Source organism: Archocentrus centrarchus, chromosome 17 (assembly GCF_007364275.1).
Source record: "Archocentrus centrarchus isolate MPI-CPG fArcCen1 chromosome 17, fArcCen1, whole genome shotgun sequence".
NCBI classification, from domain to species: Eukaryota; Metazoa; Chordata; class Actinopteri; order Cichliformes; family Cichlidae; genus Archocentrus; species Archocentrus centrarchus.
The window spans coordinates 29,030,447-29,043,872 of NC_044362.1; the positions used below are offsets into that span (position 1 = coordinate 29,030,447).

At 39.7% G+C, this 13,426-nt stretch overlaps 1 protein-coding gene across 1 annotated transcript in view; it reads left to right on the forward strand.

Annotated features, from left to right (window-relative positions):
• LOC115795422 (contactin-associated protein-like 4) overlaps positions 1-13,426 on the forward strand; it is a 142,890-nt gene that overhangs the window by 22,921 nt on the left and 106,543 nt on the right. Inside the window, exon 2 of the mRNA XM_030751320.1 lies at positions 11,459-11,569. Coding sequence (XP_030607180.1) covers positions 11,459-11,569 — 111 coding nt within the window. The remainder of the gene's footprint in view (positions 1-11,458; positions 11,570-13,426) is intronic.

Below are 13,426 nucleotides of genomic sequence, written 5' to 3' on the forward strand. Positions count from 1 at the left end.
CTTTGGTTGTAACAAGTGGTTATTAGAGCTTCCTATCAGCTCAAAGCAATCTGGCCATTTTTCTCTGACCGCTGGCATCAACAAGACATTTTCAGCCAGAGAACTGCCGCTCACTGGGTACTGGATCTGTGCCAGGCCATTCTCTGTAAACCACAGAAATGCTTGTGTGGGAAAATTCCAGTAGATCAGCAGATTCTGTAATACTCAGTCCAGCCCACCTGGCACCAACAACCAAGCCACATTAGATGTTTATGCTGATTATATTAATGAGCAGTTAAAGACATTTACCTAACAAACTGGGTGTATAAATTATGAAATACATACTTATACAGTAATAAATATTGATATCAAAAAATTCCGCACATAATGTAACTGGCTTGCTGCGTTAGTGACTTTAGCAGACCTTAAATTAACTGCTACCCAGGCAGATTAGGCAAATCCATCTATACTTTTTTTTAAACTATATTAAATATATAATGTATATTTTGCCCATTCAATTGGAGAACATGGTCCTTCCCCAACAATGAAATGCTCTTGGAAGCAGATACAGAGCCATTTGTAGCAATTTCTATATGTGCAGTCGCAGCCATATTTAAAGGGTATAAAGTACAGCTATGAGGAAATCTGGAGGGTGAACAGAACTCTTCAAAGAGGCACTTATTCATCTTTACTTTTTGGGACCCATTTGACAGAAAGTCTAAAATCCAGCCCATAATACCAGGGTTTTCCCCAGCTTTCTTGCTATAACAGGAGCTATTCACCATGGTATCCCTCATTTTTGACCACTGACTTAATTGGAGACCGAATTTTAGCTCCAGCTCCTCACAATTACCCTGTACTGTGAAGATTTAGTAGTTCAGGCCAAGGGTTCTGCTTCAGTACATTCCTCTACAACTTTCTGGAAAGCTTGCAAACTCCTCTGGTAGCTAAAGAAATCCTAGTAGCTTTTGTGTTTCAGCCCTCAGGAAACCTGAGATCGTATTGTTGGAGAGTCAGGGAAAGATCGAGAACATCAAATTATCTGCACAGAACTTTTTTTTTTAAGAGCACTTATTTTAATGTCTCCTTGGGGACGTTGGCTGTAAAGTAAAACTAAGTAGTTGCTGCGAATGTGGCTCCTGTTGTGGTTTAGTGAAGGTGTGAAGAGGCTGTGTGCACACAGGGTAAGAGGGAATAGGATTTATAGATACCCTCCGTCATGACATCTTCTTTTTTTTTTTTAACCTTTGAAGCTTATATATAAATATAAAGAAATATATTATAGCAGCATTAGTGCAGGGAGGATTTCTGGTCTCTGTAAAGCAGCTTGCAGTGAATGTGATCTTCACTGCCTTACTGTAACAGGAACCTAACCTCAGTTTACCAGAAACCTGTCCCACCACATCCTGACAATATTTTCTGCACGAAGCTCTTCATCTATTCCATTCATCTATTCTATTCTCTAGTTGACCACCACTGTTGTTTGTAGATTAGTGATGCCTCTCATAAACCTTTAGAGAAGGAAAAGAAGCGTAACATGGCTTTGTGTTGATGCACTGTTGGTTTAAAACTTAAATGTACAGCTTATAGCCAGAGGGAATCCAACAAGAACATATCTTTTTTCTCTGCCACTCTCAGTTTGTGTAGCATCCCTCTGATAGTACTGGCCAACAAACGGAAACAGAGCTGAGTATTATTTACAATATCAAATATCACAGTGTTTTTGAATCAGTTCTTAAAGAGTAACTGAACACCTGGCAGAGAGGACTGTTGGCGCTAAGCTCTTTGGATGAAAGTTTCTGGCCTGAGCAGAAATCTGCTCTGTTCCAAGTATGACTCCTTTCAACTGTGAAAGCACTTTGAATATTAATACTGGTTCTGTCATACCATATTTAAAGCATGTTGTTGTGCTGACAGAGTTTTTTTCCCCCCTCTGGTAGAAAAAAAAAGATAATCTTGGTTAAAAGCTCTGAGCTGCCTGTGCTGCTTTTTGAGCATTTCATGTCAATCACTGTTTTTAATTTTTAGTTCTACAAGATGGCACAAAAGTTGGATATTCCACCTAAAATAGCTTTAATCAGAGATGCGTTATATGGTCTCTAAAAAAAATTGTCACCAACTATTTAATTACAATTTTTTTACACAAGCGCGAAATCAGCTGTTAAATTGAAACTGTGTTATCAGTTATATCAGTCATTATATTTAAAGAGTAGGTGAGCAGTTAATCTTGATTTATAGCACTGTGATAACTCCACTGTAACCTATGCTGTAGCTTTATGCGCATCTTCCCAGAAAAGTAACTTTCCTGCATGGCAACAGCTATGATTGGTCTGCTTGGTAGTAATATGTTACGTTAACACAGTAAATTGATTAGCGCAGGGATAATTTCTCTGTTTAACAAAACATAACAGACTGTAATTAATGTGATGCAACATAAAGCACAATGCAATAACTAGTGCTTTTCAGTGTAGACAGACACCGTTTTCTTGTTTGATAATTAATTAGTGAATAAACTTGTTTATGTTGTTGCTCGTTCCTGCATTTCAGTAAAAGTATCTCTTGTTCAAAATGTGGTCCAGCACGATTTGCTCAGGGATCATGGAAGTATCATGGAGGGGCTGGAGCCTATCCCAGCTGTCATAGGGTGAGAGGCAGGGCATACCCTGGACAGGCTGCCAGTCTGTCTCACTAATTACATGTCTGTGGACTGTGGGAGGAAGCCAGAGTACCCAGAGGGATTCCACACAGACATGGGGAGAACATGCAAACTCCACAAAGAACGGGCCTAGCCAGATGGTGGATTTGAACCCAGGACCTTCTTGCTGTCAAGCAACAGTTCTAACCACAGCGCTACCAGGCAGCACAGTGGCAAAACGAACAGTTCAAAGAAATCATTAAAAACCCCAAATTACCATGACATTCAAGATTCAAGATTCAAGAAGTTTATTGTCATGTACACCGCAAAACACTGTGGTTATGCTGAGCAATGAAATTCTTACTTGCGACTGCCTTACAAACAATTGAAATAAGCAACTAAGTTAAAATAAAATTTAAGAACTAGTATATTAGGAAAGTAAAAGTAGAAAATAAAAATAAATAAATAATAAAGCAAGTGCAATATATACATATATATATTATATATACAGATGAAAAGAAAGGCAGGTAATCACAGTTTGATAATCAGTTTGATAATGACATTCATGCCCCCGATGAGTGCATGTGAACTTCTGACCACCACTGTATGTCTGCCTTCTCTTCAGTATAATACAATTAAAAGGCACTCACCTTGTAGTGCTTAAAATGCCACAAATGTACTTTTGAAAAACTCTGTAGCCTTGCCTCTTTTCGGAAATCACGAAGAGCTTACTCCGAAAAATCAACAAACCCTTTAGGAGCATTTGCAGGAACCAGTAAATATTTGTGATGAGAGGTTTGTAACAGTGTGGCAAGACGTAAAACTCCTGATTATACCCGCTTAGCTTAGCTATAATGTTAACTAGCTGCATGTTTCCATTGGTGGCAGGTGTATTTGAGTACTAAGAAAATTGTGCCAACATAATATGGTCAAGTTTTTCAATCAAATGTATTTTGTTTGTTTCTTTTTTTTTTTTTTGTGGTGCACCACAAGGTGAGAGTCATCTAATTCTGTTCTAGTCGAGAGAAGCCAGACGCCTCAACAACAGATGTCTTCAGAATTAGGCAACCCACACCAGAATTCAGAGGGATAAATGGCACCACAGGCAAGAAGAAAAAAAATACATTTATGCATTTGATTCCCGAGATTGAAATGCCCTTTAAACAATCTGAACCGAAATATATACAGTAAATGGAAAATTCCCGGTTAAGCATGAAGCAAAATGAATACAAACAAATATATAGTTTCACATTGCAATATTGCTTCGCATTTATGGCTACTGACCCTATGAAAAAAGATAAAAGTTACACTGTGTTTTCCTCGCACTCATTTGCATAAATATAGTTTGTAGTGTAAGCTTTTCTGCTGGTGCAATGCAGTTTTCAATTTTATGAATCCCCAGTGTCCAATTCAGTGTTTCCTTTTTGAAATAAATTAGATTTGCCGTTGCTTGGATGATATGAACATCCCTGCATTTTATTTGAATGACAGAACAATATTACATTTTGTACCATTTTTTTACCCCCACAGAGACTTGCTGGTCTGCTGCTCTCTATTAATAGATATTTAGAGGCAAATATATTAAAATAATTTACTTATTGCTGCCGGTGAATTAGCAGATATTAAACATATGTCCTCCTGGAGCCATCAGTATGATTGGTGTTTCCTGCAGAACTCCCTCAGAATCTGCATATTTCTGGATTATGATTCATAATAAATGTTCCAGGTTATAGCAGCGTATAACCTGACCAAAGTCTTGCCTCTTAGCAGCTTCTTTTAACTCTGTATCGGTGTTTTTTTGCAAGTTAAACCTGGAAATTTCAAGATGAAGAGATTTTAAATGCTGTCATTCTGTGGCTCGTTGCTGTTTTTGATCACTTCATTTGGTTGATGTCTGTCTCCCACACACCCACCCACATTGCTGATCAGTGTAACGAGCCTCAATGAGGAGGATGATTGTTCTCTGATTTCAAAGGCAGCGTCAGACTGGTGTCTGTGTGTGGGCTACTGTATATCCTTGCACACACAGATTGTGTTGTACATAATGAGTTGATTATCTGGTGGTTTTCTAGCAGGATACGGCCAGAAGGATTCAGCATTATGCAGGAATCTTGTTCGACATCTGGATAAAGAACTGGAGCTGAGGAACAAATATTCTTGCCATAGCTCACAGCCAGAGGACTTAAAGTGCTGAGCCTCTCAGTTTGGTAGCTGTCAAGACAGGCAGATGTTTACAGGCAAGAACACAGGAAGAGAAGAGGAGGAAGCCAAATGAAGTATCGACTGCTTAAAGCGCAACTGGTATTTTGAACCATCAGTGAGGAAGAAATATAATTGCTTATCTTGTATTTCCAGTGTCACAATAATGATTGGTTCAAGGTGCATTATGAAAGCTTTTTTTTCAGTGCATCAGAAAAAAAAAAAAAAAAAAACGGGGAAGTGGACAACAGGGAGCAAAGCTTGTCCCGGTGTAGCCTAGAAAATTCCCTGTTTTCAATGCAAGGTGTGTTGGAATGCACTGCTGTCCGTGGTGTTTATCCATTTTTCTCTCTCAAAGCTCTCAGAGCGTTACATTAGAACTTTAAATCAACAGTCTGACCTTGTGAATGTCCATACAAGTTTAAGCTCCATAGTGAAATCGTAAATGTGTAAGTGCAAATGTAATAGCACCAGAGAAATCTGAAAATAGCAGGAATGCTGGAAGTGGTCCTCAGATGCTTGGAAAAAAAGTCCATTTTATTTAGTTTGTTTTTCTTTGCTTATCTGTGTCTTGCACAGTGCTCATGTGAAACAGGGGTTTGGTTTTCCACCTGAATTTATTGTACAAAATGAGTAACACCTGAATCAGCAATACAATCAACAAGGAACTAATTATGTGTTTTTTTTTTATTATCTTCTGTGAGCACTGTGGTAAAAAAAAAAAAAAATCACAAATGCTTAAAGTTATAATCTAAACACATACATCTTCCCCTTCTTTTTTTGTTTTTTGCACTTGTTGAACCAGACTTTTCATTTAATAAACTTGTTCCCCTCTGGAGCCCCCTGTTCTCAGTCCAGGCCATATTTTTATAAAAGAAAAAGAAAAAACATTTACAAATGTTGCCAAGCATGACACATTCACTCAAGAAACCATCCACTGTTACTGTGACTAAAGGGATGTAGGGTTTGTTGCATTTCATTTATGTTCCTTCAGATTCGGTGACCATTATTTTGTTAGTTGTAAATACATTTGTCAGTGTTTTATAGAGTTTTGAAAATCGCATTCTGGACTGATGTGAATGTATTTCAAAATTCTATCACGTCTCTCATTAGAGTCTGAGGTTGTTCATTTTGTCAGATAGAAATGTGAAACAATATTTGAGAGCTTAAAGGGTTACTTAACTGTCTATAGGTTTAGCTGTGTAGTACAGTCAGGCTTAAAGAAGTAAAGCTACAGCATATTATCTGAAAATACTGAGTCAACGGTTTTAATAAATAATTGCTATTCTGTATGTACAAAAACAATCAACTGGACTGGACAAGTGGCAGAAAGTAGAAATATAAGTGAAAAAATTAAGTGTTTTCATGACTACCTGATAGGTTTGACACCTATTTAAGGTAACGGATGAGACAGCCCAGGTGGGATTAAATATGCTAAATGTCTTAAAAATGGCAAAATAAGGCAAAAACATTTGAATTGATAATGAAATGATGATGTTCTGTAGAGCTATTTGCGGACCATTTTAAAACACCCTCACCAGTTGTGACTCAAAATATCAAAATATAAGCTTTTGGGTTGTTTTCTTTAGCTCTGCAACACTGAGAAAATCTACTGTGTTGTTGAGCTAAAGAAAACAAAATGCAAAGTATCTCACTATGTTGTATTTTTAATGCTTTCTTTCTTTCTTTCTTTCTTTCTTTCTTTCTTTCTTTCTTTCTTTCTTTCTTTCTTTCTTTCTCTGTGTATATCTAGACGAGAGCAGGCTTGAACCCCCTTGGGTCAAACTGGAGGTAGACGTTGTGCGGATTAGTAAAATGAGCATTGATGTTTGCTGCTTGAGGATGATTGTTAGTGCTCTGGAGCAAAAACAGCCATCGCTGGAGCCTCATTATCCTGCTTACTGCTACGTGCTTTGAACGGCTAAATAAGTTGGCTCTGCTCATACTGAGAGGCACTGAACTTTGGGTTTGTGGGGCTTATAGAGCTCTGAAGTGCAGGACCTTCTGTTTGCTGAGGTGATGGATGGAGATCATCGGTATTCCCGGTCCCCCAGCTTTGTCACGGACTCTATGGGCATTTTCTATTCAGTAAAGAAGTGGACAGTGCAGGTGAAGGAGCCACTTTGTCTCTGGTATTAGTCTGTCATTTCAGGGGTGATAAAATATATTTGGCTTCTACCCTCCAGAGATTTTTTTTAAACTGCTTTAAGGCTTTTTAATGCAGTCAAACTGGCCATTTGTCACATTGGCAAAATGATAAAGTTGACACTGTATGAACTGATGGATAGTGCAGAGGCTGAGTGATGGGTGTCCAGGAGGATTTTGACTGAACTGAAAAGATATTTCCCATCACTCAGATGTCAATATTTGCTTCCTGTTCTGGTGGTCAAGTTTTTGTCTTACCAAATGCAAAGACTTCACCTTTTGTTTGCCTGTAGATATTTTACTCTGCCCTTGGCTTAAGAATCATCTGTTCAGTGTAAATGTGTTGTAAGATGTTAAGGAATAATGTTTTTATGGTAATCCGGATGTTTAAAAGGTGCTTTCAGAAGACAAGTGTTATTTTTTGACTTTAACTCCGATTAAATGTTGAAGCTGACAAAAAGACAGGAGGTGTTTTCAGGAAGGTGCAGCAGTTTAATATTCAGGAAGGTCTCTCTGTCCAGCGCAGCCAGGGTCAGTGTTGAGGTTCGTTGGCTGCAGAGGCCAGCAGGTATTCAACATTTAGCTCCATTTTCCTCTGAGCCGTCTGTGTTTGTGCTCCACTGGTCACACTGTCAGGGATGTCGGCTCTTAAATGCCAAAGCTCCGCTGAGGAAAACTGGCCCGGTGTTTTTAAACTCCACTGCTCTCTCTCGACTGTTACCTCAGCGAGGCTGTGCTCTCACCACGCATTATCTCCTCAGGGATTACAGCACTCCGCGTTGGAGAGCCGTCCCTCTCATCTCACCTCTTCAGACTACTGTAATTCACCTGCTTTTCATACTGAGAGCTCCCCCACCACCCACAGTTACAAGTGTCTGTAAGGGCAAAGCCTGGAGGAATAAAAACTATCAGGAGGAACTTCAGAGGACAAAAGAGCTGGACGCCTTCTGATGATTGTTGAGTAGCTGGATGGCATTTAAAACAGGAGAATTAAATATGTATAAGCCTCTGCACCACTCTAGTAACTATAAAGTGCCATATAACTGCATTATACAGTGGGAGGTTTAATGATAACTGCTGTAACAAACTGTACTAAACAGAGTTCAGACTCAGTTAATACCCAATAATTTTACAACCAAATTGCAGTGCCACTGAGGCCAAGCTGAAGGCTTTTTAATGTTAGCATGCAGCTGAACTAAATATTTATAGAAAGCTATCCGTCCATGTGGATATAAACTCACCAACCACTTAATTAGGTCTACCTGCTCAACTGCTCGTTAACACAAATATCTAATCAGACAATCACATGGCAGCAACTCAGTGCACTTAGTCATGTAGACATGGTCAAGACGACCTGCTGAAGTTCAAACTGGGCAGTCAGGATGGGTAAGAAAGGTGATTTAAGCGATTTTGAACGTGGCCTTCTTGTTGGTGCCTGACAGGCTGGTCTGAGTATTTCAGAAATTGCTGATCTGCTGGGATTTTCTTACACAGCCACCTCCAGGGTTTACAGAGAATGGTCAGACTGCTTTGAGCTGATAGGAACAGTAACTCAAATAACCACTCGATACAACCAGGTTATGCAAAACACGTTGAACCTTGAAGGAGATGGACTACAGTAGCAGAAGACCACCCCGGGTGCCACTTCTGTCAGCTGGAAAAAGAAGGCTAAATTCACATGGGTTCACCAAAATTGGTCTAGAGAAGACTGGAAAAAGATTGCCTGCACTGACGAGTCTTCCATGCTCTTGTATGTGTTGCAGTTTGGGTGTTACTCTTAATTTGCTAGTAAGTGAATGCCAGTAGTATGATATAAAAATCCAGTATTTTGAAGCTTTAGAATGCAACATTAGTTAAATCAATTATTTACATTTAGACCATTATCCATTATCATTATGGCTGGATTCCACCTTTGGCCTCTACAATGTATTTAACTGTTTGCTCAAATACTTGGCGGGAAAGCCTTTCTTTGTCTTGAAGCTTTCAGAGTGACTTCACCGTTCAGTTTGAGAAGCACTGTCAGTGAATTAAAATGCTAAATCTTGCTCTTTTATAACCTCCTACGAAATCTTCTTTAACTAAGGGTAAATAAGCCAATGCTATTGTTGGCTCTAGCTACAAATTTCATTTGAAAAGAGGTGCTGCAAATGGAACGGTATTCCTCTTTAAAATTATCAGGAGGCGGATGAAGACCTTGTGTTGTTGAGATGAAGTGGACTGATGTTGACAGAGTAATCGAAACTAAAGCCCTGCTGTCAGAGTTGTGGGCCCAGATCGGACTGCTGCGTGAATCATAGTAATTGGCTCTTGTCTCAGTGGTGGAGAACAACATCCATTAACAGAGAGGCTTTGGATGGAGGCGGCATTAGTTTGGCTTTAGCTTACAGTTTGCAGCTTCAGAGGAAAACTATGAATATTTATGGGGCTGGCAATCATGAATCTGTGTGTATATCTGTGGGATGTGATTACATTGTGCAGACAAAAGACAATCTCTTACAGTAAAACAAACATTAATTTGGGCTGTGTGTCTTTTTAAGATTTAGAAATGATTTTTCTATGCTATGTAGATATAATAAATGAAAGATGAAAGCTGCAAAACTTACCCAGTACTTTCATTTGAGAAACAAAACCCCAAAACAAACAGTTTCTGATTTTTTTTTTTATAGGTTTCTAGGGGACTGTGGGACCGGCGCCAATTAAAACAAGACTAATTGATGTTAATTATTGCATAATGTATAATATATGGTGTTTTGATTGCAGGGAATCAACCGTAAACCAAATGTGAGAAAGATGTAAAGGTTTCCTCTGACAACACTGATTCATCCCCATCAGCATCCAGCCTGTAATGAGTCACTCAGGACGCCATTCATCTCCACAACATGACATGATTGCAACATTCATTTATCCATTGAGCCAGAATTACACCATTTACTCATCCAACTGGACATTATTACGCTGTTCATTCATCTAATATGGGGCCATTACAGCTGAAAGAACTGTTTCTACCTGGGGAACATTAAACCTACTCCTGAATGATTAGGCTCTGCCACTCATGTTGCTATATTCAGAGACTCAACACTTCGGTTGTCATTAGTACCTCTCGAAGGTTTTCGAATGAAACTATTAAAACCTGTCTGAATAAACTTCTTATCTTGTCTTGTCTTGAAATGCTGATCATTTGCAGAGATGAGGCTTTTACCTCTCAGCATCAGTGAGCTCCCACCCCGCTGTTTATAACATTTCATCAGTTTTTCACTCAGGCTAAGAGATGGAGACTAATCCATTTCCAGCTGTGTCGGGTATTGTGATATCCTCATTGTGGTTTTTGCTGTTGATCTCTGCTCTTTTGAACCACTCAGCTATTTTTTTTCACTCAGTGGAAAGGTTTGGATGCTTCTTTCAATCTTTTTTTTTCTTGATTTTGAAGCACCAAAATGTTTGTATTCATGCTGAGAGGGAAGACATTCCTGCTGTTGTGAACTACTTAACTGTGCACTGAGGGACTGCAGTTGACATTAACCCTGCAATTCAAAGATGAAACATCCACTACTATTACCTGCATACTGAGGCTAAAATGTGACACTGATGCCCAGTAACATCTTCTTTCCTGAGCTGTGAGCTCTGTCACTCAAGATGTGTCATGCCTGTTTTAAACTATCCTCACTTTTTTCAGCCTATTAATTTTGTTTTGGGCAGCACGGTGGCGCAGTGGTTAGCACTGCTGCCTCACAGTTAGAATACCATCTGGAAGGCCTGGGTTCGATTCCACCTTGGCCCAGGCCTCTCCCTCTCTCTGTGTGGAGTTTGCATGTTCTCCCCGTGCTTGCGTGGGTTTCCTCCGGGTACTCCGGTTTCCTCCCACATTCCAAAGACATGCACTTACTGGGGTTAGGTTAATTGGCTAATCTAAATTGCCCATAGGTGTGAATGAGAGCATGAATGTGAGTGTGAAAGGTTGTTTGTCTCTCTGTGTTGGCCCTGCGACAGGCTGGCGACCTGTACAGGGTGTACCCTGCCTCTCGCCCTATGACAGCTGGGATAGGCTCCAGCCCCCCCGCGACCCTGAACAGGATAAGCGGAAGTGGATGGATGGATGGATGGATGGATGGATGGATGGATGGATGGATGGATGGATGGATGGATGGATGGATGGATGGATGGAATGGATGGATGGATGGATGGATGGATGGATGGATGGATGGATGGATGGATGGATGGATGGATGGATGGATGGATGGATGGATGGATGGATGGATGGATGGATGGATGGATGGATGGATGGAATTTTGTTTTGTTCACTCTGGGATACAAGTCTGCATACAAGTCTCAAGATGCTGAAAATGTAATAAAAACAAAAGTAATAATCACCTCTATTTCTCTCAGAAATGCAGGTAATTATAGACCCGCAAAAAGCACGCTGATATTAAAGTGGCAAAATTTGACAGACATCCATTATGCTATTATTCTAAAGACTTGTTTGTGTTTGTTTATTGTTGACAGACGTGTGTGACAGTGCACTGGTGTCCAATCTGCCGCCATCTTCCTTTCGAAGCTCCTCCCAGCTGTCCAGCAGCCACGCACCAGGATTCGCCAAACTCAACAAAAGAGAAGGTGAGGAACAGATTCTGCTGCCTCCAAGTACTTAAGTCATCAGCACATCAGGGCCTGATATGGCTGTGAGGCCAATAACAATCAAATCACTTGCTAAATCAAAAGAACGACAGCTGCATTATGACAGTGTACACTGATTGGCTACTGAGGGTTCTTTACTTCTCGTGGTCCTCTTCTTCTGGAGCTCTTGTGCATTTCTCGTTGTTCTAAGAGGGAATGTGAGCGTCTTCTTTAGTCCAGCGAAATGTGAAGTTTACATGAGTTGCAAAAGATCCAACAGGAAGCAGTGCAGCCAAAGACTACAGTGTCATGAAAACGTATTTGCCCACTTCCAGATTTCTTAGTTTTTTTTCATATTTGTCACACTTAAATGTTTGAGATCATCAAACAAATTTTAATATTAAACAAAGATAACCTGAATAAATACAAAATGTAGTCTTTAAATGATAATTTCATTTCTTAAGGGAAAAAAGCTATCCAAACCTACCAGGCCCAGTGTGGAAAATTAATTGCCCCCTAAACCTAATAATGGGCTGTGCCACCCTTTGCAGAAGAACCGCAAAGAAGCATTTAATCAAATCGCATCGGAGGGAATTCCTGGTTCCATCAGTTACAGCAAGTTGTCCACTCCTGAAGCAGCAGAGCAGCCCCAGCCCATCACACTGCCACCACCATGCTTTACTGTTGTGATGATGTTTTTAATAAAGTGCTGTGTTAGTTTGATGCCAGATATAACAGGACTCAAACCTTCCAAAAAGTTCAACTTCTTCCCACACAATATTTTTCCAAAAGTCTTGAGATCAACAAGTTTGTTTTGTTTTCTTTTTTGGTAAACGTGAGACAGGCTTTTGTGTTCTTTTTGGTCACCAGTGGTTTTTGCCTTGGATCTCTCCCGTGGATGCCATTTTTACCCAGTCTCTTTCTTATCGTTGAAACATGAACACTGACCTCGACTGAGGCAAGTGAGGCCTGCAGTTCTTTAGGTGATGTTCTGGCTTCTTTTGAGACCACCTGGATGAGTCATCATTTTTGGAAGGCTGGAAAGGTTCAGCACTGTTCCAAGTCTTCTCTATTTGTGGATAATGGCTGTCACTGTGGTTCACTGGAGTCCATGTAATCCTTTCCAGACTGATGGAAATCAATGACTTTGTTTCTCAGCTGTTTCGTGGTATGACGTGCCACTTTTTGATCTTTTAGCCTACTTTACTTAATCAGACAGGTTCTATTTAAGTGGTTTCTTGATTCAGCAAGTGTGGCAGTCAGGACTCGGTGTGGCTGGTTACTTTTTAAGAGATAAAACTAAGGAAAAAAAACAGCATAACTCATTTAAGCTGAATCTTACTGCTTAGCAGTAAAGAAGTGGGCAGGGGTTGCAGTGACACTTCGGGTCATGTAATAAAGACTGCAAGAGCTAATTTTCCATTGTTGCCCTTTGCTGACATTTGATGTTCAAAAATTGCCCTGCTGTAATGGAACTGACATTTCTGGGTCTTTCATTAACTGGGTGACTCAAAGATGCCAGAGATACAGTAGGACAAGATTTCAAAGATCTGTGAACAGTTAAAACTCTTGCGAAAATTGACCTTTGACCATTTTCGTATTATTTTTAAACAGTTTGCTTCTTGCTGATTGTTTTAAAGATATTTTATGTTAGAATGTTCAGCAATTAAAGATAAGACCTATATAATCTATAGCAGGCTGTAGACTGTGGGCTTATAGTTGATTTATAAAACTTTAAGTCTATGATGTAACCTTCTTGGAAATATAACTACACATTGCAGCAACAGAGGCAGGTCCGTTTGAGAGTAATATGTGATGTAAGCACCGTATATCGATTAGCACCACGATGATACCACA